This window comes from Daldinia caldariorum, assembly GCF_022478825.1.
Source record: "Daldinia caldariorum strain CBS 122874 unplaced genomic scaffold F4812scaffold_14, whole genome shotgun sequence".
NCBI classification, from domain to species: domain Eukaryota; kingdom Fungi; phylum Ascomycota; class Sordariomycetes; order Xylariales; family Hypoxylaceae; genus Daldinia; species Daldinia caldariorum.
In genome coordinates this window covers 899,101-925,857 of record NW_025953050.1, presented here as the reverse complement: position 1 = coordinate 925,857, position 26,757 = coordinate 899,101, and the positions used below count along the sequence as shown (strand labels likewise).

The following is a 26,757-nucleotide window of genomic DNA, read 5'->3' as shown; positions in this document are numbered from 1 at the left end:
TATAAACCTTCTAGGGCAGATACAAATTGGATTGACTTCACTGCTTATATACGTTCGGCAATGGATTCGTCAGAGGTTTTCCCCTTGGCTTCTGCTTTACTACGATGACTCGGTAATACTAACTAGGTCGATATCCCATTGTCACCTATCATGGCTGTCATGATATCTAAGGAGTTAGATACTTGCAATGCAGACCGTACTTATTCCGCTCTGTCTTCTGGTAAAGTCTACCTTTTTCTCATTTGCCCCTTTTCTGTCAGTCCATTATTTTCGCCTTCTATTCTTAGCATCTATTGTATGCGGAGAGGAAAACCATGGCCGGGTTATTAGAAAAGAGCCGCAAAGCCATCACGAGGGTGTTTGGTGATAAAGAGAATGCCCATGCGCATCTAACTCCAGATAGTGTCGTCCAGCGTAGTAGCGCAGCGATTTCTCCATTCGAGCCATTTATTGAACAAATACCAACAACGAGAGAATGGATCATAGACCAATTATCGGGTGGGGCCAATCCTATTTCATATTTTCTCGGCCTTCTACCCTTCCTTGGTTGGCTTCGACGATATAATAAACGATGGCTAGTTGCTGATCTCATCGCTGGTAAGGCCTCCCCTTTATGTCTTGGTTTAAGTGGGCATGATTTAACTATATTCAGGTTGTACACTTAGTCTGGTGATGATCCCACAGGGGTTATCCTATGCGATATTGGCCAATATAAGCCCTGAATTTGGACTTTTTACAACGTTTGCAGGTGCTTCACTGTACTGGCTATTCGGAACATCTAAGGACATATGCGTTGGGGTACGTATGGATCTCCTACGGGGTATGCGTAGATACATACAAATGCTGACACTTGGAAAGGCCACTGCAGTAATATCTCTCCTCGTTGGCAAGACGGGTATGAATGTGGTTGACAGATACCCAAATTTTACCCTCGAAGAAATTGCCAAAACTCAGGCATTCTTATCTGGCTGCGTTTTCCTTGTCCTTGGTCTGTTGCGATTAGGATGGATCGTCGAGTTAATACCCCACGTGGCTATTTCGGCGTTTGTCACTGCTGCGGCAATCACCATCGCTCTCGGACAGGTACCCAACCTACTAGGAATCACAGGCGTAAATACAAGGGGTTCCGCTTATCAAGTCTTCATCGATAGCTGCCGGGGGCTCAGGCGAGTCAAGATAGATGCTGCGGTGGGACTAACCGCCTTGTTACTACTGATGTCGATAAAGCGTTTATTCGGGTACTTAGCCGTACGGACGCCTCATCGAAAAAAGACGTGGGATACGCTTTCTTCACTTCGGCTGTCGCTCACCGTTTTCCTCTATATAGTGGTCAGTTATCTGGTTAACAGGAATCTGCCACCAGAAGAATTCAAGTTTCGCATACTCGGACACATCCCAGCAGGTACGTACCTAAATAACCCCAAAGCAATGAGTTATCATTAACTTACATGTCGAACAGGCTTTGGTCATATTGGGCCTCCAAGCTTTCAACCCGACTTAATAAGAAGCCTTCTATCTGAGCTCCCGGCCACGACCATCGTTATTATTGTGGAACATATCGCTATCGGCAAGTCTCTAGGGCAGAAGAACGACTACACTATAGCACCATCACAGGAGTTAGTCGCACTCGGCGGAATAAATCTAGCTGGTCCATTTATTGGCGCTTACGCTTCAACGGCTTCATTCGGCGGTAGCGCTCTGTTGTCGAAGGCCCGCGCTAAAACGCCCTTGGCTGGGATCTTCAATGCGGTTATTCTCGTGCTTGTTCTGTATGTCCTAGGCCAGGCCTTGTATTGGACTCCAGTTGCTACCATGGCGGCTCTTATTATACATGCGGTAATCAGTCTGCCTATGTCTCTAAGTGAGCTACATAAGCTGTGGCTGATATCACCGCCAGACCTTGTCATTTATTCTATTGGACTCCTAACGTCGGTTTTTAGTACTCTCGAAAATGGAATCTATGTCACCACGGCTTTATCTGCGTGCCTCCTCTTTATCAGACTCATTCACGGGCAGGGGCAGCTTCTCGGCCGAGTTCAAGTTTACCAGTATCCGAACTCCCGCTCACGAAACACAGCTACGACTGATCCATCGCTAATATCCACAACACCCTCAAGGGATGCTTTCTTCCGGATCGATCGAAAAGACGCCTCCAACCCGTCTGTCCACGTTGAATCTCCCCGTCCCGGTGTATTTATCTATCGTTTCCCGGAGGGTTTCAATTACGTCAATCAAGCCCAACATATGGAATTTCTCTACACATACGTCGTAAAAGAAACATGTCGAACTACCCCACTTGAATACAAGAATCCTGGTGTGAGTACGGTAATTCCTCAAAGAAAAAGACCATTCGCTAATTTGTATTAAAGGATCGACCGTGGAATGAGCATGCCTTGTGTGTTTCCTCGGACCAACCTGGTTCGGAGACATCCAAGCCAACTTTAAAAGCATTAATCCTCGACTTCTCTACCGTAAGCAACATCGACACAGACGCAATACACAGATTGGTTGTTCTTCGCAAGCAATTAGAACGCTGGTCGTCCCCAGACACCGTTCAATTCCACTTTGCGAGCGTAGACGACCGCTGGGTACGCAGGGCGTTGGTTATGGCCGGGTTTGGCTACCCAAGCCAAAGAGAACTGGAAGCCCCCATCCCCTGGTCCCCGGTCTTCAGTCTCGCGAAGAAGAATAATGCACCGGAAACAACTCCCGACGGGGTGCTTGGAGGACCCTCTAGTGTTCCTAGGAGGGATATTGAAAATGCAGAAATCGAGAACTCTAATGGGGAAGCAATTCCGATGGGTCCTGGGCAACTGGCAGTTACGCATGGCGTCAACTATCCGAATTTCCACGCAGATCTGTCGGCTGCCGTACAGGCTGTGTCTGCGTTCGCTACTCAAGGCGAGAGTTTTGTAAGAGTTTGATTAAGTATGAATTACTGAGAATGAGACAATGCATATACGATAGGTATTATTAATTTGAGGCGTAGGTATCCTCCTAGCCAATCGGCCGTCGTGAACGAGTTTTATGAGTGTGATTAAGAAAGGGGATATTTACCAAGCGCTCGTCGCTGCCGTTAGAATAGGGGTTGTTATTACTCATCACGAAAAAGGAATACGCTTCATCATAGAAAACGAAGATCACCTAAGACGCTACTTTATCATACGTTACTCCGACCTAAGGAGTTTCTAACGAATACCTACATCAAATGATTGGAACACAAGGTGAGTTGAAGATGTACCGGCACGATGGAATTATCGGAATTGGGTTGCTTGGTAAATTCCGTTGACGAATACTGCTTAAGTAGGATGCTGTTATACACCCTCAACCACTTTCAGCTGCAAGGTGCTTCTATAATATTAGGTAAATCCTAATTCGATCCCACCTTAAATAGGAGGTAGTATTCAGATATCTAGATTCTCGTATTGACATACGAATCGCCAATATGTATTGTAACCATATGACATTAGCCGGCAAAATATCCAAAGGTCACGACAGTTCACGTCAGAAGTTCGGACTGCCACCTTAGTATTGGGCCATGATTATATACCCCGTCGCAATAGATATAGGTTAAAGTAGTCAAGTAACGTATGATTTACCAAGAAGTCTACGAATTGGACCTCGATTGTTTTTCTTTTCTTTTCTTTTTTTTCTTTTTTTTTTAAAAAAACACTTATCAACCTTTCACTGTATAGTTCGCAACTTTTAATCTAAGCCTGTGATGTTCTTTAGTGGATTTAATTCTTTAGATCTATCAAGCCCTGTTTCAATACTATAAGATCCATCATGAAGGCCGTCGCGAGCTTACTCACCTTTCCACTGGTAACCATTGTGGCCGCTATTGCACCGCGAGCTGAACCTCCTGCTGGCCCGTGGACTGCAGGTGTGTGGAAAATCGCCGAGGGTACCGATGTATTCTTCTGGGGCACTCCAATAAATGCTAGCGGTGGGAAATTCTGGATCAATAAGGCAGCAAGCACAGAATGTCCAGGCGATATCGAAAATCTAGATTGCTCTGAATACCCAGGGACGGAAACGATATTTGATGGCGGGAACGGAACGGTATTCCTGGATGTAGGTGTGCCAGGAGGGCAGCAAGGTAATGAAATACACCCAGTCATCACGTATCCTTTATTCGGAGTTATAGGTACCTAAGCTTACCAGTACACAGTCTACATTGCCGAAAATGGGGCTCTCTCTTATACAATACCTCACTCGGGACAGATTCCGGATGGTAGTGTCGCCACGGGTTTCTCGCGTCAAGTCAGCAACGCGTTCGGCGCCCCGGTATTACTATACCATGCCAGCGGGACTTGGTATATATGTCCAGTTGGCGAGGGAGAGCCGAAAGAAAAGGTTTACCAGTTGTACGTCGGGAAGACTGATATGGAAGGGTGTTACTGGGCGAGTGTGCGAACATACCAGCCGGGAGGAGGGAACGCCTGGGAATATGTGTAGACAGGCAGCTTCCACTGGTTGAGATTTGAATATAAAGCCCAGAGAGTACCTAGCCATTCCGATACCAATTTACATGGAAGCTGTGCTCATATCAAATCAATACGTAGCAGTTGCAAACTTACAGATCCTACAGCTAGTTTTTGATCTGAGGCGTAGCTTCCTTGGCATCTATTACATTAGGTAACAGGTAGGTATCTAGGCAGGTACATATTAAGATATTGGCAAGACTTTACTTCCATTTAAATCCAGAAATAGCAAATGCGGTAGGTACATAAGGTAAGCCCTTCCTAAGATGCCATGACTAAAACTTGGAAAGGGCAAAGACCAGGGAAATACATTAGGCTAGCTACTTACCCTACCTAAAACATAGATGACTCTCCCCCTCGCCCATTCCCAAAAAAATCAACATCATTGGAAGTATTCAGCACATTTATCTCATACACTGGTAAGCTACCAATCAGCATAACTTCATCCCGTCAAGCATGAGTCAAGACTATCCATCATCCGAAGCTATGCTTCGTGAGTCCGGAGAATCGTAAGTCTTTACGTGGCTAGGTAGAATATACTCCTATAAGTAACGATACTAACTCAGATATGATAGTATTTTGGAATCTGGAATGTTTTCAGACGTGACGGTCAAGTGCCAAGACCAGGTCTGGAAGCTCCATAAATCCATTATTTGTCCAAGGTGCCCTTACTTTAACAAAGCATTTAATGGGCAGTTCCAGGTAAGTTGGGTGTCTACAAACATAGAGCATCATGTTAAACTACTTAGGTACCTACCTGATATATACTAATATTTCTTGCTAGGAGGCCACCACGGGAGAACTCATAGTAAAAGATCAAAAGGCTATCGAGGTAGACCTGGTCATTCGTTACTTGTACACTGGAAAAAGTGAGCGCCGATTATGATTTAAATATCGAGTAGAGTTAACATACCATGGCCAAATAGTTTCGGAATTTATGGTTGAAATACTTCCTTCGGAACTTTTCAAAGCGGCAAATTTTTTTCAGGTCAACAGCTTGATGAAAGAGATCGCATCCATAATAGGCACTAAACTAAACGAAATGGCAGCTCGTTTACGCGACATGCCTCAGGCAAATACAGACTTGGGAGAAGTGTTTACCAGCCAAGAGGTTGAGTACCTATTCGAGGTGATTGAAATTTCATATGGGACAACCTCGGCTTCGTACAAAGTTCTCCGAGATGTAGTCAAAGACTTTATATTTAAGAGTGTATTCCAAATCACGAAAACCGACCGATTCCTAGCAATCTTAGGCGGAATTCCAGAGTTGGCAGTGGATATCGTAAAGCTCCTTAAGCACTCAACAATCGTCAATGACAAGCCGCGTGGAGGAGGTGATGATAAACACTCACGGCAACCTCTCATACACAGCAACAGTAAAGCATAAATTTCGGTGGTTTTCAAAGCATCAATGACCGCTAGCGGTTGGTGCAAAATGCAGATACCTAACACTTCACCTTGTCCTCTGTACACTAAGCTTCCAGAGGCAGTAACCTGCAAGAATCATATAAGCTGGTAACACGCATAACGATGTTACTGAAGTATTTTCCACGTGTAACCTGCCAAAATATAAGTTTGCTCCTCAAATGTTACACGTTCCGCATAATACCAATCCGCGATAAATATTTGACTGATATGGGCCTCCATCCCATAGACTTTTGCGATAAAAACATAATAATTCCATTTCTTCGTCGCCAATTTCCAACGCTGTACCCTAATGTATATACAAAATGAGACTCCCTGGAAGTCAAATTGCAAAAGTCATCCTCTGACTAATACTCATTAGACAACCACGGATAGCTCGTCAGGGGGGACAACGGTTACATAAACCCATTCGTCAAGCTGGTCCTCGTTCTCGTTCTCGTTCTCATTTTCACTCACTTCCTCGCATACCTTTTCTAGTCGATCTATAACATAATCATTAGTCTAAAGTCGGAGAAGTCTATAATCGGAGACAACAAAAGTCAACGAGTCGTGTCTTACCAGTAGTGCAGTAGAGGACCCTCTGCAGCTGCTCATCATTTCGTAGGCCATCGAAGAATTCCTTCGAGGCTCTGGAGTTTCCGATCCGGCTGATCTGGAAAAGCACAACTGATAAATGAGCATTAGCGATAGTTTCTGCAAGAATCAGTAGAAGATATATGTAGCACTTACCATCGGAGCCGTAACCAGCCTCGACAAGCTTCTTCCCGCACTCTCTGATCGCATCCCTCAACATGTCCGGGGCCTCCGGGTCCGGACAGCCGTCGGTAATAATCGACACTAGTACAGGACCCTTCAACTCTTGGCTCGCCAACTTGTCGTATACCAGTGGCTTCAGGATCTTCGCAATTAAGTTCGTCCCAATGGCCGTGTCCCCTGCAGGTCGCACACCAGCCACGATCGCCTCGATTTCTGCGTCGCGGAGCCCGCTTCCGGACACGGAGCTATTGATGAAACGAAGCTCTACGCCATCCCCGTCGGGTGCGAGGGAAGTGGCGACTTTCGCGATCCGCTTGACGATCCGTCGCTGGGCTTTGAGGCGGTTGCCTATGGACATAGAAGTACTGTCGTCTGGAACCCCACGTCAGTTCAGGTTAGGTAGGTTCGAGTGATACGGCGCCAGCTTGTGGACTGTTGGTTAGCTTACCGCAAAAAATGACTTGCTGGTACAGTGACAGCTTCAAAAGGTCGCGGATATCTTTGTCGGTCTTAAACGTCGATTTGGGGTCGGATTTTATCTTGGCAGCCTTGTGGACAAGCGTCTTGAGAAAGGGGTCGCCCTTCTTGAAGAAGTTGCCCAGGTTGTTGTCGGCTATGAACTTGACAAGGTCGGCACTATATTCCTCTATCGTCTTGCTTTCCTGGAGTTCCTATAGGCAAATATCAGACCGAACCCCAGAAAGAATACCTATCTAGGTACCCAGGTAGGCAGGTATACAGCGAGACTAACCCTTGAACGGCTTGCGCTCCTGATATTGTCATGTTGGTATCTCGATTCGACGACACCCTGTACTACCCCCGACGCGACCGCACCGACGGAAACTATTACATGAAGAATAAATATGACGACCATCAAAACAAAATCCGTAAAGTTCTTACGCCGCGGGGAGTTACCGTCGAGGGCCCGAATGACGACCCGATTCTTCGTCTTAGCGGCGAGCGTGGAGGCCGTCTCCCGGTCAGAGTTCTCCGCCGCCACGTCGGCGCCGAGGCCGACGAGCTGGCGGACGATAGCGGGGTCTTCCCACTCGACGACGACCTTCATGAGAGGCGTATAGTTGCGGTTCCGGGGGGACGGCCTGTCGATGTCGACGCCGTGCGCGTGCAGGAGCCGGAGGATCTCGGCGCGGTCGCTCGTCTTCATGGACCCCGCCGCCGCGAACCACGCGGGGGTGCAGTCGCCCCGGGACAGCTTGGTCGCCGACGCATTGTTCTGTATGAGCAGCCTGACGACGTTAGCACGACCTCTCAGAGAAGCCGTAGCGAGCAGCGTAAGTCCGGTTTTGGGGTCTAGCGCGTCGATATCGAAGGAGAGCGTCTTGTACTGGTCTAGTTTGGGTTCGTCCAGGGTCCCATTGCGCGCGTCCTCGAATATGCCCATTGTGAGTTCAAGATAGGATTTAGTCAGAGTGATGAGGATAAGGTGAGAGGAACTGGAGTGGATGAAGAAAACTGAAAATAGCCATATTAGACAGAATGCGAATTCATTGATTAGGCGGTTTCTTTCTAATCCTCAATCCAAGTCTACCTACGCAGCGTAAGTTAATTTGCCACGCGGCATTGAGAGACCAGCGAAACTGTTTCCGGGATACCTTGTAAGGGATTCGGCGGTAAAGTCGTAGCAGAGCTACGTGTAGTAGAAAAAAGCTGCATTTGGGATCTATTTTGTTATGACGTGGAGATACGACTACCATATAGACCGTCGATGAACATGAAGCCGAAGGTGATTAGCTTGTTTGATGGCCAATGAGCGTCTAGGTAAGGCCTTAACTTGGGTATCGGGTTGAAACCGAGAATCAGGCTAGAACTAGTGATGCAAGGTTTTTCATACCGCGTTCGTGAGGGCGAGCGTGAACGTGACGATTGGCTGCCCTGAATATGAAGCGACCAGAACTAGACAGCTACATCTGCTTGAATCCGGCCGGCGAAGGACTTACTGACACAACGTAGATCGTAGTTGGAGTACCATGAGATGTCGATATACCCCGCTTACATTTAGGAAACACGTGAATAGTTTGCGTAAGGAAGTGCGAACTGAGTAGGGTGTTCATTCATATACCGCAAGGGTGGGCTGCAAAATCGCCGTGATCCCCGGCTCCGGCTGCGCATTCGGCGACGAATTCTATTTAGGTTTCGGAAGACTCCCCGAAGGCGCCGGTGTGAGTTGCTACTATTAGCAGCGGCAGTAATACGCTCTTCGAAATTCTAGTGGTACGTTGTGGACCTGCCGATGTTTAAAAACCATCATATCCTACCTACCGACAGGACCTATTCAAGGTGGCGGGGTCTTGTGGGCAGGACAATGAAATAAAGAAACGGGTGATTTTGAATGAGGGGACGGAATCGCGAAAATCGGAGTGGTCAGCAGTGGACTGGAAAGTTGAGAAGGTTAGGTAGTTATATATAACAAGTATCAATATTCTATCATATTTGATAGACGTAATTCGTAACTGTTGCTAGTGATGATGATACGTAGAACGTTCACTGTGAGAGGACCCGTAACCCAAACCAATAAACATGATGATTTCCTTCCGTACCCGATCCAACGCCCGCAATTAACTGTTCGACAAGGATCAAAGCGATACCATAACTAACGAAAGCCGCTTAAATAATGCAGAAATCGCACGGCAGCGGACAAGGAATACAGAAGCAGAAGCGGCCAGGACAGCACGAACTGCGCTCTCCGCCGCGCATGGTTCCGTATTCAGGTTGCTCAGGCTGAGGACGTTGGGGATCTGTTCTAAGTGTTAGTAATATGTCTGTCTCACGAATTTTTCCTCTTCGCCGATGTTATCGATGTTGTGAGATAATAAGGATGGATTAAGATGTGTTGAACATACCCATTGCTTGGAGAGCGACGGGTTGGGTTGTATGGACGGGCTGATGAGCCGCCGGCCCGCTAGATTGCGTGGTCTGGTTGTTTGTCGTCTCGGTAGTGGGTTGTGATGGCGACATGTTTGGTGTATTAGAATTGCGTTACGGTATTCGGTAGATTTATTTATTATTAGCTGTTGGTTTATAGGATATATAAGATATCTAACCTTAGATGAGTACCCTAGGTAGAGAAGATTGAGAAAAATAAGACTTATAAGTTGTTCAAGTATAAGTGTAAGATGAGCTTTAAGACTGTGAATCTCGTGTTAGTGAGCTAAGCGGTGAGTTGGTATTGTACCACCTATTTTATGCTATATGCGTTGTAAGTCAGGTACTTTGCATGAGGTTAGGTATTCTCGTATAAATTATATGACGTCACCCCTTCCTTTACTATTGAACTAAGCCACCTTGAACCAAGCTAACTTCCAGCTTATTCCTGCTATTCCTGCAGTCCCAACATTGCACTGCCAACTTTTACTTAACCCAGCATCGTTTTTGCGTATCCTCATATTCCGTCCACGTGGCTTTGTTTCAAGCTTGAAAAAATCATCCGATTCGCCCTTGGGTGTCCGAATTGAAGTCCTTAGAATTCCATACTTTTTTCTTCTTTTTATTAAAAAATACACTTTCTCCGTATGAGGGGAGAAACCTCAAGATAGCACCTAGGTAGTCTTATCATACAGCACATCATCTATATACATGACGACGATCATCATCAAACACCTATCATGTCTTTGAATCGACAATGGCTTATTGGGCCAGATACTTACTCACCGCGTCTCGCACGTTCCATAAGTCTCTGCGAGTGAAGATGTTCAAGACTCTTCTCACCCTAACTAATATAAATAAAGAAATATAGAGACCAGCAGTCCTCAACCATGACATCGGCATCTTAGGTTCTTTCCATCGCAGAGCATCTGCTTTGATCCCGTTCACTCTTGGAGCGCGGACTTCGAACAGCCCGAGAATCGAGCGAGAGATAGCATCACCTGCGTCATGCTCCCTCTCGAGATACCCAGCTAGAAGTAAAGCCAGCGCCTCGCCGTCCTCGAAGGCCTGGCTAGCACCTTGGCCGCTCCTCGGAGGCAAAGCGTGAGCCGCATCGCCAACAAGGACACACCCGTCGCGGCCCCAGTAAGGTAAATCGGGCATGACAAAGATGGGGTATACATTGTCGAGGTGAGCATTTTCTAGACACTGACTGATGAGAGGATCCGTCCAATTTCCGTGGCGCTCCCGGAGCTGCTGGAGCATTAGGTCGTGGTTTAGCTTTAGGCCTCTACCAGGCAAGTCCGTCTCATAAACGGACCAGTAGAGCAGCTTGTTCTTGTCCGACTGCGCAGATTCCGCTAAAGGCAATTAGCTCTAGTCACGGGACCGCCAAACAGTTGGGACTTACACGTATTGAGGTCGGTATTTCTCATCGTCACCGAACAAATCGTGACGAACGGTGCTGCGAATCCCATCTGCACCTACGACAAGATCCGCCGTCTCGTCTGGCGACCCGTCTTCGAATTGAACTACAGGCTTTCTTCCTTGGCGCGTGACCACCTTAGCTATCTTTTTTTGAATTACCGAATCGGAAGGTAGAGTTTCGTAGAGACAGTTTATGAGGAGAGGTCGTGAGATAGGCAGGACGTCAACATATTCATGACCCAACAGCCAGTCGCTAGCCGTTTTCCACGTGAAGCGAGTACACGGAAAACCGGCCGCATAAACCCTCTGCTTCAGCGCTGGGTCAAGATCTTCCAGAACACGAAGCCCATTAGCTTGGAGTCCTAACCCGGCGCCTAACCGACTCGTGCGAACCTGCGGCGTGACCTGCTCCGTGGCTTGGCCGGTAGCTGGGTTAATGTTATCATAGATTTTGACCTCGAGAGGTTGACTAGCAGGGATGAATTTGCGGAGCGCGATGGCGGTGCTGAGGCCGCTAAGACCCGCCCCGACGATTATGACTTTCATCACCAATGGAAGTCTACCTAGTTTAATTATGACTGGACGCTATTCAGAGGGGAATTGAGAGATAAATTGACACTTGATAAAATGCAGAGAGACCGTTTAAGTAATAAGATTAAATCAACCAGGCATCCTATAACTCCTTTGCCTCAATCCGAATCAGCCGACTTGCGGGTGAGTTCGGAAATTCAACTTCTGATTGGATACCACTTCCAGCTCTAATGCAATAACCGTCTAGGGGCGAAATAGTAAATAAAGCTAGTGCGCACACACATCTCTGATCTCAGTACTGCGATGAATTCTTCGGGTGCCAAGGTAAGTGCTGCGATATCTTCGGAGTCCCTTCGTCTCCTTCGACTAACAGCGCGACTCTCTTTATATCTGGCACTCTCTCGTTATACCAATGACTCTGCTCATGCCAACCCACGCGGAACGCAGTGCAGAACCCTTCCCAGTTCCTTGTAGTACATAACCTGCTCCCACAGGATGTCACCCTGTTATACGATTTCTTTGTTCGAGTTATATGACATTGCTTCTGAAAGTCGGACTGCGAGTTTACCAGTCTGCGGCGCTGATTATGCCAAGATCCGTCGACAATATCGTTCATCGCCCGAAGCATCTCTTGATCATCATCTAGATCAATCACAACCGGCATACGAGCGGATAGCCGTTTGCAGATTCGAGCGCTCGCTTGGGGTGAGATACTCCAAGTCTCGAGCACGAAGCTAACCGACTGTATGTTCGAACATGGACCATAGCTCGAGGCTATCTCTTCTATAATCCGAAAGCTTCCGTGGTAAGGCGTTAGAATGAGTTGCTGCACATGCCCCAGTATATCCTCAAAGCCCGTCCCCGTCATAAAAAAGTCGCTAATTATGACGCTGTCACGGTCTGGGTCCATGTACGTCTGTACGGGGGTATGAGGCCGCCCACAACGTCGTAGGTAAGGGCATAAGATATTTCTCGCTTCTCGACAGGTATGCGACACCCTCATACGTCTCTTGTCGATCGTCACTCTCGAGCGTGGCTCCGTGTCTGGAACGAGACTCCGCCACGGAACTTCAAATATCTCCTTGCGCTTAGCCCCGGCAGCCAGATGCCAGATTCTACAACGAATATCTGGCGGAAGCTTCATTAAAGGAAAGTCTTCTATCTTTGGCGGGTTTTTATTGATGTCCTGGTCATGCCGAAGAGTGGTTATCTCGTGCCGGAGCTGTGCGTTCTCGAGCTTGAGCGAAGTAAGTTCTTCCTTGATTGATGCGAGAGTGCCCTGCGTCTCCCCGAGAGAAGCAGTGAGGTTGACGGCATTTCGAGTAAGGCTATTAGTCAAGTCGACATATTGGCGCATCTGAGTCGAAAGCTGGTCCAGCTCAGCCTTGAAGCCGGCCTTATCGGAAGCTTCCTGGGTGCTATGATTCTGAGCATCATTCCAGGTCTCGCCGCTCCTGCTTGGTGGGATCTTCATGGTGAACCGGCTGTTGCTAATGCTAATAAAGATATAACCATTCAGTATTTAGTTCTTGGGATTGGGACTCTCTTCCAAAGATGAGGACCTGCATTTATCGTACGAGTATATGGTGATATATGCGTCCAGATTCCTTTGAAGATCGAGCATAGGTGATCTTTGTTTATAGGGAGTAGTTAAACCGGGAAACTTCTTCGTACAGGTAGATTAGGTACACCCTGATAGCTACTTGATTTATTTTCAAATCGAATGAAATAAAACGGCGGTCTACACACATGTAAATACATACCACACAACTCAACCCACGTATCTAGGTATCTTACACACCATTATATTAGCGAAACTCAAAAAGATAGGAGTGTCTGTGGGATGTGAAGCTGAGGTGGCAACCCGTCAACCACAAATGATTTCGTGGTTGCCGTGTAGTCCATACAATAAGTGAGTATACGGGGCTTGAACCACATATTACGTCTGTAGAGTAGTTGATCGTATAAGCTTACCTCAAGGGCCAATAGGTATCCAATAGCAAAAGATATCAGATATTGACACTGTCATTATTAGAAACCTATGCAGGAAGATATGTATGATATATTCATATTCCTTATATCTCGATATTAATCATAATAGGCCATATCATAACCTCTTCCGGGGCTCACCCCGCGAATCCAACATTTTGTTTATCATTTTTACCCCTCTTCAAGCTCACTTTTATAGTTCAGAGAACATAAACTGACTGATATCACATAGAATAGAGCATATTAGAGATGGATAGGATTTCATCATTAGTTCTCTGTGACATCAAGGTTGTGGAACTTCAGCTGCCAAGATGCAATACAAGTCGATCCAAGCTTATAGATGATTGGGAATTCGTCACACCCAAGCTCCCAAGAAACTAAGAACTCCTCATGTGTGACTACTGCAGGTAATGACACCGGAAACTCTAGATACCTAATAATGACGTTGGTAGTCATTCCTAGAATACCTATCTATCTTCTTACCTCTCTTACCAGTTGAAAATCATCTACCCAAGTCCAAGCCAACACATTCCACGAACGTTGTCTTCGTAATTGTCCTCTTTTGATAGCATTGACAAACATCCGATGTTACATCCCATTCCATCCTTTTGAAAGCAGCTTAAAGAGAACTAGACAACCCCCTCACTACCACACCATGAAGCTCGCCGTCTTCTCCGCCAAACCCTACGACAAGCAATACCTCACGAGCGCGCGAGAGACCAAATTCAACAACAACAAAAGTAGCAGCACCCCCACCACCGACATCGAATTAGTCTACCACGAGTTCGCCCTAACCCTCGAAACGGCGCCCACGGCCCAGGGCGCCAGCGCCGTGTGCGTGTTCGTGAACGACGACCTGGGCGGGCCGGTCCTCGAATCGCTGCACGCGAGCGGCGTGCGCGCGGTCCTGCTGCGCTGCGCGGGCTTCAACAACGTGGACCTCGAGGCCGCGCGCCGCCTCGGCCTCTTCGTCGCCCGCGTCCCCTCGTACTCGCCCGAGGCGGTCGCCGAGTTCGCCGTCGCCCAGATCCAGACGCTCAACCGGAACACGCACCGCGCGTACAACCGCGTGCGCGAGGGCAACTTCAGCCTGCAGGGCCTTCTCGGCCGCACCCTGCGCGGGAAGACCGTCGGCGTCGTCGGCACCGGCAAGATCGGCGTCGCCTTCGCGCGCATCATGCGCGGCTTCGGGTGCCGCCTGCTCGCGCACGACGTGATCGAGAGCCCCGAGTTCGTGGGCGAGTGCGGGGGCAAGTACGTCCCGCTCGAGGAGCTGCTGGGGGCGAGCGACTTCGTCAGCTTGCACTGCCCGCTGACGGAGAAGACGCGGTACATGATGAACGACCACACGCTGGAGCAGATGAAGCCGGGCGCCATGCTGGTGAACACGTCGCGGGGCGGGCTGATCGACACGCGGGCGGTGATCGCGGCGCTGAAGAGGAAGCGCCTGGGCGGGCTGGCGCTGGACGTGTACGAGGGGGAAGGGGCGCTGTTTTACAACGACCACTCGGGGCATATCATCGACGACGACGAGCTGATGCGCTTGACCACGTTCCCCAACGTGCTCATATGCGGACACCAGGCCTTTTTCACGGAGGAGGCGCTGCGCGAGATCGCCGAGGGGACGATGGAGAATCTGGATGACTTCTTGCACGGGAGGCAGTGCAAGAATGCCCTGGTTCAGGGCCAGGTTGGCAAACCGCTGGTTCAGGAGGGGTCTGTTCCAATCCGCATCTAAAATAATAGGACTATATACCCTCTATAGGTTGGTGAAGGTACCTAAATAGGCACCTGAAGTTTTGGGACGTTATAGGCGCATAAACCCGAATAGAACTTTACGAAACGCGGCTATCTCATATAGACAGCTGATAGCATGGGAGGGGGAAAAGCGCTATATACCTACCTAGGTTAGGTACCTACGATAGACGCTACCATAAACCCTTGGTCTATAAGACCTCAGACTCGATGCGAGTTATACTATTCCCTTATTCCCTCAGTTAACCGAGATATTAAAATTCCTATCCCCTACGCCTTTCGCTTGCCTGGGGTTAGATGTTTAAACTATATGAGGTATCTAGAGCCGGCGTCCTATCTTCTATAAACCCCATTGATTGTATAGTCCTTCTTAGGGCCGTTAACGGCGTATCCCAGCGTCCACTCCTTCAAGTTCACGGCATTGAAGTTAAACTCGTAATGCACATTGTACAAGTCGTCGATGCACAGATGGCTTGCCTTCGCTACCCAGCCCTTCTTTGTCTTGGCCTGTTGCTTTTCCTCTATCGCAGCGCCTATAGTTAGGGGTGTCGCCTGACCCTCGACTAGCATCTCCGCATCTTCAACTGGGGGTAAAAACTCTACTTCGTGAAACAGGTAATCTGCACGATCCTGCTCATCCGTCCGCGCAAACCATACGCTCAGCACATCGCGCGCCTCGTCGTACCGCCATATATACCGCCTGGTAGCTCTAAACGATAACTTCGGGTTATCTTGCGCCGTGAACGTGCCATCCTCGATGTACAAGTACTCAAGCCCGAGACCTTGTCCCGAATCCGAATTCGCCTTGGACACGAGCGCCGGAGATATCCCATCCCCGGTTCCCTCCCGCAGTAGGAACTGTGCTGTTCCAGAGAATCGCCCACTTGGATGCGACGGTAGTCGTGAAGAAAGCGTCCTATCGAGCCGCCACTCACCGAGGAGCGAGCGGAAGACGGCGCCAGCAACAAATCGGCCACCTGAAAGTCCCGCCAGCGCTGTTTCATAAGTCGCAAGTAGATTTGCTCTTGTATGCTCCACAGCCCGGGGGTTTCGAGCGGTTGCTGCTGAGAGGGAAGGGTATCGAGCCGGCGTTAGAATGTCCATGGACTTCCCTGTGGCGAGCGGCGGGGTGCTTCCCAACGGAGGAGTAATGGTAATGTCAAGAGCACGTGCAAACTCCTGCATTAGAAAGGAGTAGTCGCCCATAGGGAACTGCGAAACGCGTGGATCGGTGCGTAAGGCTAGTGTACGCGCAATAGTGTCGTCCTCCGCAAGAGCTTGGCAAAAGGCTGCGGACTGGGACTGAAGAGTGTTTGACGTCCATAAGCGTGCAACAAATCGAGCCTGCATCTCCATAATACCCCAGTAAGGTGAACGGTACAAGCCCACAAAGCCTAGAGTAGGTAGCGATGGGTGATGCGTCCCATGGAAAGCGAGCGCCAGAGGTAGGTTTACGTGGATAGCGGAATGAGAAATTATCTCAAGGACAGATGGTGGAAGAAAAGAAAGGGCCGGAGAGGGGTCGAAACCCGTCGCAAGGACTATAGCGGCAATATTAGAGATTTTCTTGTTCGATGGAGAGATAGTGGCTACATTCTCGTCGAAGGATAAGAGTCTGCCATTGATGACTTTGATGAGCCCTGATTGCACGAGGTTCGCATAGTAAGAACTCATAGCCACGAAAGGTTGTTGATCAAGTAGATCATTATCTATCTTGGTCTCGGGCGAGAATTCACCCTGATCTGTGCCCAATGTTGATTGGCAGATCGCGTTCAAGGTGCGTGCCGCCTCAACGCTTATATGCCCTTGGCTGTTTGTTAGAGGGTGTGGCCGATTAGCTAAGTTGTATGAGGGTAAATCGCATGGTAGAAATGGCGGTGCTGATGCAGCCGGCTGTTTTCGCTGGTTACTGCTTGCTACTCATTCATAACAGACAAGACCATAAGAGCACCTGCTTACCTTTGGAGATGTAAATAACGGAAATACCCATGAAGGTCGATGGGCGATATGATGTATGGAGTAACTCTCGGGCTCCTGTATTGTCTTCTTTCCAGGTGAGTGGGTAGCAGATGAAAGATGAGTCGCGATGGTTGCCGCGGTCTCAATTCCAGACATTTGTCCGCCGACGATGAGAATCTTACCACCACCACGACTTGACTTTGCTAGGAGACTCTGGAGGTCTCGGTACTCGCTGCTATGGATTATAGGCACATCCGCCCCTTTCGGAACGTAATCCGGCCATATCGGCTTCCCAAAGAATCCTGTACTGACGAGTAAATAGTCGAATGTCGCCGTTTCAAATCTTCCATCCGACTCAACTTCCACTTTCCACGAACCATCGTCTTGTAAATCGGTTTTCACAACTTTATACCCAAGCCGTATATCAGCACCGCTATACTCATCGATGTATCGTTCTAAATATTGTCCGACTTGCCACGCCTTGGGGAATTGTGGAACGGAGTCTGGCCAGGAAAAGTTACTGAACTGGACTGTATGCCTGCTCTGGTTGGTTACCATGAGCGGATGCACGAGGCCGCCAACATCATTCTTTTTCGTAGGCCACAGCCCGCCGATTCGGGGCTGGGCTTCGAAGATGGTGACCTTGAATGAATCCTCAGGTGTGTCATGTAATAAGGTCTTCGCTGCTACGAGACCAGAAGGCCCAGCGCCTATATCGCATGTGAGCCATTTACGAACTAAAGTGTAACGTGGTGGTTATATGAATAAATTATTCGGTTTCTTACCGACGATACAGATAGTTTTCGTCATGATCCGGGCCCGAACCAGGGTCCGGGATATGTGGAGGGATCGGATGGGGATTGATGGCAGTCGGTGTCGGAGAGATGATCGGGATAAATGAACACAATAGGTTGCGGTTTTCAAAGTCTTACGTTGAATCTCCAAACCTAATATTATGATTTCGTAAAATATTCAAGTAGATAGGTAAAAAATAGGTGTTGCCAATTTGCTTCAGTCAAGGATTAAAGACATCGCGACAATATTTGGTATGAGTCTCAATGAAAACTAACAAGTTTTAATGTTTACCTCACCTCAGCTAGGTAGTAGTATTATTGAATTAATCTACTCATATGAACGTTGCTGCGTTGCGTCATCTTCACTAGTACCTGCTTTAGGTAAAATGGACTAGGTACTGTGGTGGGTTACGTACCTCCTATCAATAGGGCCCATTACTGAGTTTTGTCCCATCCACATAGATGTTGGCGCATCAATAAAACGCCGATCGCCGGCTTATTGGTGGATTGGAATTTACCCAAACCGGCCAAGCTGGGAGCTGAGGTAATGCAATCGGCGCTTTTAACGTTTTCATCTGGAGGTAACTTTAGATCATCAACCACTTTCAAACTTCTTCCTATCATTACCCTACCTACTTACCTTTACTTAAAGAGGCAATTGCAATTCATCATGAGATATAATGTCGTGGTACTATGTCTTTATTCCACATCCCGCAACAAATTAATCACATCTTTGATAACATTCGGCACGTTAAAAGCGAGGTAGTTAGCTAGACCCGAGACATCTCGCTAAAGACTCAGCGGGCCCCTGAAACTGTGAACTGCGAAGAAACTTGATCATGTTCTTGAAGAATTAAATTATATTAATGAATGTCTGGACCATTAGCTTTATACGGGCGGATCACTACTGAAAAGTCTCAAGTATCCGGTCTCATGCCTATCATGACTAGTCCGGTGGCAACCCGTCTGGATATCTAGATTGTGTTTATCATGGATACATAATATGCAAAGTATGATTGATAAACAACAACGGAAGCCGACGCGGGAAGAAGCAGATACCCGCCGGCTAGAATAAGATCCTCAGCTTTGAACGGTTCCGTGCGGGAGCTTCCGAATCTCGCAATATCAACACGTGCTCTCCCAAAGCATAACACAACCATTTCTCCCTTGTCGAGCGAGGCCAATATATACTACCTAGTTTAAGCAGGTTGCCGTGCACTATACAGTAAGCTACCAGGTATCTATCCACATGAGATGAAATTTTCGATAATGAAAGTCCAAGTATAGCTGTATGCCACGGCCCACCCAGAGGTTTTCAAACACTTCAAGGTTACTAGTGATAGGTACTTGGTAGTATATCTAGAGCCACTGCGTACCCAACAGACTTGAAATATTTGTAAGCATTCACCCCTTTCATCTCACAGGAAAATTTTAATATCATCCCTTGCGATCAGATACGTGAATTCACGTAGTTCAGAACTTAGCGAGAAGTTAGTGGACAATCTTAACGCCGTGGCTTATCCCTTGAAATCTTTAGAACGACATTCCCGGAGTTAAGCGACCAAAACTCGCGAGCCTCGTAAAATATAATTACCAACACTCTCTCCTTGTATGCAGGCGTTGCAAAGCAAACTGCATAAAGCAGCTCACCCGACAGAAGTTGTGGTTCCCTTTCAGATTAAGAATGCACCTTTCTCGGCCCTACAGCGCATTACTAATTTGTCCTTATGAGGCTTCGGTGCATATTAGGGGATGTATGCTAATGGGAGCTTAACGAGTGGCTGAGTGGGAAACCTGCATAAGTCCTGGATGGTATATTTGAAGGCTGAAAAAACATGGTATATCCATGAACCCATGGGTGCTCGATGGTCAGGTTCAATAAAAAAGACTCGTACAAGTATACGTCAGCTGAAATATATAAATATTTTTTTCTTGTGCGACAGGAGCCTTGTGATAGGAACCAGATATTTGGGACGGGTGACGCGAATATCTGTGGATCAAATACTTGTGAAGGGTTATTTGTTGCGACACTCGCATACAAGGCTGAACAACGTGGGACCGAATACCAGATGTGCTTAAGATCGACTTGGTGAGAGAAAGAAAACGGAAAAAAAGAAGAAAAAAAGAAAGTAAACATGGCGCACCCATTGAACAAGTATCGGAAATTGGTTTGAAGCCGTCACTCTCTGGTACAGGTACCTAAGGTAATGTTGAATAAATGATTTGAAAAGTTTTGCGATATGCAGTAATCGAGACTGGTACCCCAACTGCAGGTGCTCAACACGCAGCTCGGCACAAGTTTTGGTCTGTTAGTCCCGTAGTGGAATCCCCTATGAATGGGGTTTTGGTGGGGTAAACCAAGTGGGCATTCCTTTTGAGCGGGCTAATCCCCGCCATTACATTGGATCCTTCAACGCGGGGAAGTTCGCTCGCCTGCTAAAGCTGGTTAAAAAATAGCAAGGATATAAGGTCAAGAGAAAGCCTAGACAGCTGGGCAGCCCAGCAGGGCAGTACCCAAGGGCTTACTACGTTAGGTATTTAACTGGACCCATAGAAGACGCGAAAGCCGGTGGACCCGAATGACGACGTAAATGGTCAAAAATACAACTTCAAGTCTTTTTAGTCTAGAAAGTTCACGATTCTCTCGCTTTCCATATTAGTTCCTGTCTTGTTCGACAGCTAACTAATTTTAGCCCCGATTGTCACAATATTTCAAACACCGTATACCGAGTCCAATTGAAGGAATTGTTCCCCGATGATGTCCCTGAAACAGTCTTTCCGGGTCATCTTTCCAGCTAGTTCGCCGGCGGTGAAGAGTGAAGACAAAAGAATGCGTGACGCGTGACCCGTATTGCGTATTACCTCTCCTCTTAATTGACAGGTAGCGCATATTGTCTACAACATAACCCTGTGTGGGACCGTGCTGTCTAATATCATTTGCTTGACGGGGTATGAGGGGAAATACCATAGCTCCCATCCGACAAAGATATCCCACGGCCGGATAGCCTATCGATGCGGCTCAAGCACCCGAGACAAGACTCTCGAAGAATACCACGTTAGACAATGTCATGATATATCATTGCCGGTAACCCGTCAATTAGGTACAGTACCTACCTAGAGGTATTTAAGGCAGATGAGTTCCCCATGTAATACCTAGAACATTGTGTAGGATTTCGTGTCTTTCAACCGTCTCACGAGCACAGAATATACCGACCTAACACTTCTAGCTACCGTATAACTACGATTTCTATAATCACGTTTAACATGGTATTTATTTATTTATTTTACATCACTCTAACCTAAGACTCTAGCCTAAGCTTAGCTGCTCAGACAAACTTCAGTCAACCAGAGCACCTGCAGTCTGAGGTGATGTACATGATGTATCCGCCAGGCATATTAATAACTTGGCAAACTCGAGATTTAGTTACCTAGAGTTACGGCACATCCGAGCTAGTCCAACTAACCAAAATCCCCGTGTCTTATTAGTGTTCTTATCAGCGTAAGCCTTATTTGTTAAGGTGCATCACAAGGGTCCTACGCCGCATCTTGGCCTTGGGTCCATAGGTAATTCTTAGTCCGCAGGATGTAACATGGTCCAACCTTTCTAGACTAGTCGATATTGTACTAGAAGTGATCTCTAACCTTCTCGTTTTAGTCGTTGCTGAGTTATGAGAGCCCGTCGTACGAGATAGATTTCAAACATGTCTTCTTCAGAATCCCCTTGACCGGATAGCAATTTCTCTATTCTTAGGATATCGAAAATATTGCCGCCGAGATAAGCATATTACAGCATTCCATTGGACGAGTTACTGGCATGCCCGAAGTACGTGTCATCTCCCTGCCGTCTATATTGGTGGTTTTTAGGTATGCCACGTGCGAAGTGTAAAGGAATACGGAATCCAAACCTCGAGTAGGTAGATCTAGGTACCTCCTTAGGCAGGCTGGGATTTCGTATATTAGTATTGTGAAATAGTCTTCCAACACCAATTCTGGAAGAAGAGTTTTATCTTGAATAAGACAATGTAAGCCGGTTATCGCTTAGCTTCTCTCCACCCCCCTTCCCCCCCCTCCAAAACCATCCCCATGCCATATCCATTTAAACAAAGTGCCGATCCTCCTCTTTCTCCTCCTCCCCTGGCCCCCTTGGCTCCCCCCCGTTGCTACCTTTCATTTGTCAACCTATAATACAATGCAACTCGACTAGCTCTGCGACCTGAACGTTATCACTCTCGAGCTAATAACGCTTCTTGCACGCTGTACTAAATACTTCCCTTAGCAGCAAAGCTTCTTCTATCCTATCTCCATCTATTACACCTACATGCTTAGTTCTATACTACTATGCGATGTGTTAGGTAATGCTTCGGTGCTTCGTATACCTTCATATATCCGTCGCTCCCTTCCTTCACCTCATTTCGTTAATACCCACTCGATCACTTTGATCTTCCCTAGGTTGATTGATCCTTGATTGTCTTGGTCTCATTATTGGCACTGAAACCTGGCCAATTGCGCGTATTTATTTGCGCCCTGATCTGATCTTAGCATCCTATGTTCGGGTGGTGAGCAACGGAGATACTCGCATCTTTCCTACCTTATCTCGTTGCTCCTGCTCAACAGAGTTGAATAATTTTTCCTCATTCTTTTTATACATTGTGGGTGACATCACAATACTATTACCACCATGAGCTACATTGAAAAACGCTCACCTCACGATTCCCAAGACGAAGGGAAAGGCGGAATTTTCGACGGACTCCCGCCTGATCCCGATGCTCATCTTAGCCCAGAAGAGAAAGAAAAGATTGTAAGTAACTATCGGTCGCAGCACGTCGTTATTAATTAGATCCTATGCGGAGATCCTCTGGCGCTAATAATTATATTAGGACCGCAAGTTGGTTTGGAGGCTCGATTGGATATTAATACCATGGGTAAGTTGACGATAATGTGGCGATCCGTTAATTTGTACGTAGCTAACCACTCCATAATGCTTCTAGCTTTGCATCCTTTATCTGCTCGCCTTCTTGGACCGAACCAATATCGGCAATGCCAAGGTTGCCCATCTCACGGATGACTTGCATTTATCGGTACCCGAGCAGTACAATATGACGCTTACCATTTTCTTTATCTCGTACTCCGTTTTCGAGCCGGTAACCAACGTTCTGCTTAAACGGCTGCGGCCTTCCGTGTTCATCCCAATTATCATGTAAGTTTCACATACACCCAGTGGTTTCCGGGTCCTAGCCGACGGCGAGCTAACGCTGTGATACCGAAGGGTATTATGGGGTGCTTCTATGCTCGGAATGGGTTTCGTCTACAACTACTCTGGCCTGATGGCTGCCCGTTGGTTCCTCGGCCTAGCTGAAGCGGGCCTCTTCCCTGGTATCAACTATTACCTGTCGTGCTGGTACAAGCGTTCCGAATTTGGTGTCCGTGCCGTAAGTCGAGCTCTTCAGATCCTCATTCAGTAAGTCTTTCGTATTAATTAACAAATCACGATAGGCTATATTCTTCTCAGCAGCTGCTATCTCAGGTTCATTCGGTGGACTCCTTGCCGCCGCAATAGAATTGATGGATGGTATTGGTGGCCGACCTGGGTGGGCATGGATATTTATTTTGGAGGGTTTGCTGACTATTGTCTTCGGCGCCGCGTCTTTCTGGATGGTGCACGACTTCCCCGATCAAGCCCGGTTCCTCTCGGACGAAGACCGCATTCGCGTAGTTCGTCGTCTCAAACTAGACCAACAGTCTTCAGCTGAGCACGAGGAATGGAAATTAAGCTATCTCATCGCTGGTCTGAAGGACTGGAAGATGTGGCTAGGAATGGTTATCTACATGGGATGCGACATGCCTCTCTACGCCTTTTCCCTCTTCCTACCGAGCATCATCCAGGAATTGGGCTGGAGCACAAGTACTGTTCGGTCTCAACTTCTGAGTGTCCCCCCTTACGCTGCCGCCGCTGTGCTCACCGTTACCATTGGCTTTGTTGCGGACCGAACTCGCCAGCGTGGCCTGTGCAACATTTGCGTTAGTGTCGTTGGTATTGCCGGTTTTCTAATGCTTCTAGCGTCTACGGACCCTAGGGTTAAGTATGCTGGCACTTTCCTCGGGGCTCTTGGTATCTACCCTTGCATTTCAAACACGATCAGCTGGATGGCAAACAACATCGAGGGCGTTTACAAGAGAGGTGTGGTACTAGGCTTCGTAATCGGCTGGGGTAATTTGAACGGCATTGTCAGTTCAAACATCTACTTCAGCGCGCCCAGGTACCTCGAGGGCCACGGGGTCATAGTCGCATACATGGCGCTGTTCCTGTTCGGTGGTAGTTTGTTAATGACAACATTGCTCCGGATCGAGAACAGGAAACGCAGACAAGGGAAGAGGGACTACTTGATTGAGGGGAAGAGCCAGAAGGAAATTGAAGCGCTGGGCGACGATAAGCCTGATTTCATTTACACAGTTTAATTCGCAGACGGACTTGATGGGTGTATTGATGCGGATAGGCGTAAGATATACAAGAGGGCTCCTTTGGTTATCTCCTCCTCCTTGTTTCTAAACAAGTGTTGCATAGTATGTATATCAAGTACCTATCGAGGAAAGGCGGGTATATATAACGGAACCCCCTCTCCTCTTCCTTGGGAATACCTACTACATCTTTCAGCGTTATATTTTTGCTACTCTTTCTACTTGGAGAAATTGGGACAGGACTAGAGGATATGAGTTGGAAAGCCTATAGAAATGCCATAGTCGTTCGGGTAATATAATTTCGATTTCTTATTCTAGTTGCTTACCTAGCATGACCTCGTATTTTCGCTTGGTTCCGCTTTTCTATTTAACTTACTACTTAATAAGTCAGGTAGACATCATGCCAGAAGAATTTTCTATTTGGTAATTATTATGAGGCCTATTAACGATGACTTGATAGTTCGGTACCACAATGTCAGGAATGCAACACAATATCAGAATCAACGATACCAGCCCGAGGAGGTTTCGGATATAACGTCAGTAGCTGTATCAAATATGTATACTCCAATACGGCAAACCTTACCCAAAACCTTGTAGGTAATCTCTCCACACAGCCAGCCAATCTGTCAGGTTATGCCCGTGATGGATGTCATATACAGAGTGAGTGTCAGGAGCAGAGTATGCAATCTATTGTAGACTAACGCCTAGCCTTCTACCTTTCCTCGAGGGAGCTGGCCACTCTTTATATACTAGGTAGACAACTGACCCCTGTTCGACCCATATATTCTCATATCCTCATATCCCTGACACAATCATATAGAGGACAGTTATTTCAGCACCACGTAATGTCCACATTCTACAAGTGTTGCTGAAACTAGACCTAATACCCCCTCCCCATAATGTAAGCGATCCAGTCCCAAGATTAACGCCCCTTTAGAGAAAATGCATGAAGAGGACGGCCTTTTTCTTTCCATTTCTTGATGCCCTCCAAAATTCGAGGATATCTGTCCTCCCGGGCCCAACATTGGAGTCGGAAAATAAAGTTTCGAAGCCCTTTAGCCTCTTCCAACACCCATGGACAGAAGTGGGCGATGGCTTTTACATAATAGACCGGAGACTCGACGGCTTCTCCCGTAGAGGAGGTATTTTCCACGTCCCGCCACATAGCATATATTTTGGTTAGGTTCGGGTTCGCAACGTGCAGGAAAACGATATCCTGATCCCCGAGGATTGGCCAGGTTATATCTAAGATCACGCGACCACCGACGAAAGCTTCGTTCTCGGCTGTGTAGAGACTGCCAGAATCGCCTTCCAATTGCACAATCAAGTATGGAAAAGAAAGACCATAAGAATTAGCGATACACTTAAACATCCAGTTGTCCCCCGCATGATGATACCCGCCGTCGTAAATAGCAGAGTGATCGTATCCGAAAATGATGTCTTGCTTTGGGTTGAGCAATGTATGTGCGCCTAAAGGAGTCAAGTAATGCCTGTCAAACGTAGCACCAAGTATCGCGTATAATAGTTTCCTGTTGTCTTGTGCAGCCGTTTCGTGATTGTTTCGATCGCTATTTGGGGCCCAGTTGTCATGACGCGATAGGTCTAGAGGATATCTGTACGCGGACTTGAAGTGCGGCGGAGATGGAGAAGATTTAAGATTTTTTAAGTAGAGTACTTTCCAATCCTGTACGAAGTTAGGAGGAATATCTTCATCCGAATATGTGTTAATTTTGTGGATATGGTTTGCGTCCACTCCGGAATTGGATCATCATCATCTAGCAGCGTGGTCGAATTTTCAGGAAGTATAAGAAATCGAAAGATCGGTTGGCTTAATGTATAGCTTTCCCTGAACCGAGAGAGACTGCTACTGTCTGATTGGGGTCGGTTCATACTTTCGGGTCGGTTCATACTTTGGCCTTCTAATGTTGTGCCCCTGCCTGGCATATCGGAGTAGGAATAGGACTCTACTACCTCTGGCGCGTCTGCTTGCTGAAGGGTACCACACCACTCACTCAATGTAGCGTTGGTTTCTTGGGTAGTATGTGGTGATGTGGGAACTGCGCTGGCAATATCTTGGAACGTGGGCCCATCTTTCTCGAGAAGGGATTTAGACTTTTTCGGGGGGTTGTCTATATTGGGCGAGGTGCTTTTCGATCGCTTCATTGAACTGGATTCTGATGGTCGTGGTTGTGGTTGATTGATTTGAAGATCCATGATAGGTATGAGATAGCTAAGATGTGAGAATACCTACGCAAAAGCCGGAAAGATTTGTTTAAAAGTAAGCGTGAAAGCCTAGG

General features: G+C 47.3%; 12 protein-coding genes across 12 annotated transcripts; 5 read left to right on the top strand and 7 right to left on the bottom strand.

Annotated features, from left to right (window-relative positions):
* Window positions 1-314: 314 nt before the first annotated feature.
* On the top strand, window positions 315-2,924 carry F4812DRAFT_452250 (sulfate permease; the record flags this gene model as incomplete). Its single annotated transcript, XM_047936325.1, has 5 exons — window positions 315-597; window positions 653-798; window positions 859-1,402; window positions 1,460-2,316; window positions 2,370-2,924. The coding sequence occupies 5 exons, from the start codon at window positions 315-317 to the stop codon at window positions 2,922-2,924; spliced, it is 2,385 nt and encodes a 794-aa protein (XP_047788162.1).
* An 848-nt stretch (window positions 2,925-3,772) lies between these two features.
* F4812DRAFT_466267 (uncharacterized protein) lies at window positions 3,773-4,458 on the top strand (the record flags this gene model as incomplete). Its single annotated transcript, XM_047938536.1, has 2 exons — window positions 3,773-4,099; window positions 4,172-4,458. The coding sequence occupies exons 1-2, from the start codon at window positions 3,787-3,789 to the stop codon at window positions 4,456-4,458; spliced, it is 600 nt and encodes a 199-aa protein (XP_047788161.1). The 5' UTR covers window positions 3,773-3,786.
* A 482-nt stretch (window positions 4,459-4,940) lies between these two features.
* On the top strand, window positions 4,941-6,322 carry F4812DRAFT_466265 (POZ domain-containing protein; the record flags this gene model as incomplete). The annotated part of the gene is made up of 4 exons (XM_047938535.1): window positions 4,941-4,993; window positions 5,060-5,186; window positions 5,269-5,353; window positions 5,411-6,322. The coding sequence occupies 4 exons, from the start codon at window positions 4,941-4,943 to the stop codon at window positions 5,869-5,871; spliced, it is 726 nt and encodes a 241-aa protein (XP_047788160.1). The 3' UTR covers window positions 5,872-6,322.
* On the bottom strand, window positions 6,243-8,678 carry F4812DRAFT_114422 (ankyrin). The gene is made up of 5 exons (XM_047929385.1): window positions 7,417-8,678; window positions 7,114-7,336; window positions 6,639-7,037; window positions 6,468-6,575; window positions 6,243-6,391 (listed from the first exon to the last, which is right to left on the bottom strand). The coding sequence occupies exons 1-5, from the start codon at window positions 8,065-8,067 to the stop codon at window positions 6,267-6,269; spliced, it is 1,506 nt and encodes a 501-aa protein (XP_047788159.1). The 5' UTR covers window positions 8,068-8,678; the 3' UTR covers window positions 6,243-6,266.
* Window positions 8,679-9,066: 388 nt separating this feature from the next.
* Window positions 9,067-9,911, bottom strand: F4812DRAFT_437790 (uncharacterized protein). The gene is made up of 2 exons (XM_047934941.1): window positions 9,527-9,911; window positions 9,067-9,421 (listed from the first exon to the last, which is right to left on the bottom strand). Exons 1-2 carry the CDS (start codon window positions 9,639-9,641, stop codon window positions 9,291-9,293), a joined length of 246 nt encoding a protein of 81 aa, XP_047788158.1. The 5' UTR covers window positions 9,642-9,911; the 3' UTR covers window positions 9,067-9,290.
* A 399-nt stretch (window positions 9,912-10,310) lies between these two features.
* Window positions 10,311-11,522, bottom strand: F4812DRAFT_461529 (uncharacterized protein; the record flags this gene model as incomplete). The annotated part of the gene is made up of 3 exons (XM_047937887.1): window positions 10,311-10,805; window positions 10,870-10,909; window positions 10,960-11,522. 3 exons carry the CDS (start codon window positions 11,520-11,522, stop codon window positions 10,311-10,313), a joined length of 1,098 nt encoding a protein of 365 aa, XP_047788157.1.
* On the bottom strand, window positions 11,445-13,315 carry F4812DRAFT_114457 (uncharacterized protein). The gene is made up of 2 exons (XM_047929387.1): window positions 13,257-13,315; window positions 11,445-13,170 (listed from the first exon to the last, which is right to left on the bottom strand). The coding sequence occupies exon 2, from the start codon at window positions 12,979-12,981 to the stop codon at window positions 11,800-11,802; it is 1,182 nt and encodes a 393-aa protein (XP_047788156.1). The 5' UTR covers window positions 12,982-13,170; window positions 13,257-13,315; the 3' UTR covers window positions 11,445-11,799.
* A 366-nt stretch (window positions 13,316-13,681) lies between these two features.
* On the top strand, window positions 13,682-15,446 carry F4812DRAFT_114350 (putative D-lactate dehydrogenase). Its single transcript, XM_047929382.1, has 2 exons — window positions 13,682-13,903; window positions 13,949-15,446. Exon 2 carries the CDS (start codon window positions 14,152-14,154, stop codon window positions 15,232-15,234), a length of 1,083 nt encoding a protein of 360 aa, XP_047788155.1. The 5' UTR covers window positions 13,682-13,903; window positions 13,949-14,151; the 3' UTR covers window positions 15,235-15,446.
* F4812DRAFT_114372 (uncharacterized protein) lies at window positions 15,410-18,180 on the bottom strand. Its single transcript, XM_047929384.1, has 3 exons — window positions 17,996-18,180; window positions 17,211-17,920; window positions 15,410-17,144 (listed from the first exon to the last, which is right to left on the bottom strand). The coding sequence occupies exons 1-3, from the start codon at window positions 18,018-18,020 to the stop codon at window positions 15,585-15,587; spliced, it is 2,295 nt and encodes a 764-aa protein (XP_047788154.1). The 5' UTR covers window positions 18,021-18,180; the 3' UTR covers window positions 15,410-15,584.
* A 1,283-nt stretch (window positions 18,181-19,463) lies between these two features.
* On the bottom strand, window positions 19,464-20,208 carry F4812DRAFT_114361 (uncharacterized protein). Its single transcript, XM_047929383.1, has one exon. It carries the CDS (start codon window positions 20,139-20,141, stop codon window positions 19,764-19,766), a length of 378 nt encoding a protein of 125 aa, XP_047788153.1. The 5' UTR covers window positions 20,142-20,208; the 3' UTR covers window positions 19,464-19,763.
* Window positions 20,209-22,682: 2,474 nt separating this feature from the next.
* On the top strand, window positions 22,683-24,460 carry F4812DRAFT_461525 (MFS general substrate transporter; the record flags this gene model as incomplete). The annotated part of the gene is made up of 5 exons (XM_047937886.1): window positions 22,683-22,802; window positions 22,882-22,926; window positions 22,993-23,201; window positions 23,271-23,433; window positions 23,498-24,460. The coding sequence occupies 5 exons, from the start codon at window positions 22,683-22,685 to the stop codon at window positions 24,458-24,460; spliced, it is 1,500 nt and encodes a 499-aa protein (XP_047788152.1).
* Window positions 24,461-25,382: 922 nt separating this feature from the next.
* On the bottom strand, window positions 25,383-26,674 carry F4812DRAFT_461524 (uncharacterized protein; the record flags this gene model as incomplete). Its single annotated transcript, XM_047937885.1, has 2 exons — window positions 25,383-26,167; window positions 26,353-26,674. The coding sequence occupies 2 exons, from the start codon at window positions 26,672-26,674 to the stop codon at window positions 25,383-25,385; spliced, it is 1,107 nt and encodes a 368-aa protein (XP_047788151.1).
* Between the last annotated feature and the right edge of the window lie 83 nt (window positions 26,675-26,757).

Bases quoted from the DNA above. Each gene is read 5' to 3' on its own strand.
- F4812DRAFT_114422 (XM_047929385.1), bottom strand. From the start codon at position 8,067: ATGGGCATATTCGAGGACGCGCGCAATGGGACCCTGGACGAACCCAAA. The intron at 7,337-7,416 runs GTTAGTCTCGCT...ATTTGCCTATAG, and splicing joins GGAGCGCAAGCCGTTCAAGG to GAACTCCAGGAAAGCAAGAC. The intron at 6,392-6,467 runs GTAAGACACGAC...ATTATGTTATAG, and splicing joins GGTCCTCTACTGCACTACTG to ATCGACTAGAAAAGGTATGC.
- F4812DRAFT_437790 (XM_047934941.1), bottom strand. From the start codon at position 9,641: ATGTCGCCATCACAACCCACTACCGAGACGACAAACAACCAGACCACG. The intron at 9,422-9,526 runs GTATGTTCAACA...CACTTAGAACAG, and splicing joins CGTCGCTCTCCAAGCAATGG to ATCCCCAACGTCCTCAGCCT.
- F4812DRAFT_114457 (XM_047929387.1), bottom strand. From the start codon at position 12,981: ATGAAGATCCCACCAAGCAGGAGCGGCGAGACCTGGAATGATGCTCAG.
- F4812DRAFT_114350 (XM_047929382.1), top strand. From the start codon at position 14,152: ATGAAGCTCGCCGTCTTCTCCGCCAAACCCTACGACAAGCAATACCTC.
- F4812DRAFT_114372 (XM_047929384.1), bottom strand. From the start codon at position 18,020: ATGACGAAAACTATCTGTATCGTCG. The intron at 17,921-17,995 runs GTAAGAAACCGA...CATGCGATATAG, and splicing joins GAAAACTATCTGTATCGTCG to GCGCTGGGCCTTCTGGTCTC. The intron at 17,145-17,210 runs GTAAGCAGGTGC...CAGCGAAAACAG, and splicing joins CGTTATTTACATCTCCAAAG to CCGGCTGCATCAGCACCGCC.
- F4812DRAFT_114361 (XM_047929383.1), bottom strand. From the start codon at position 20,141: ATGTTTACTTTCTTTTTTTCTTCTTTTTTTCCGTTTTCTTTCTCTCAC.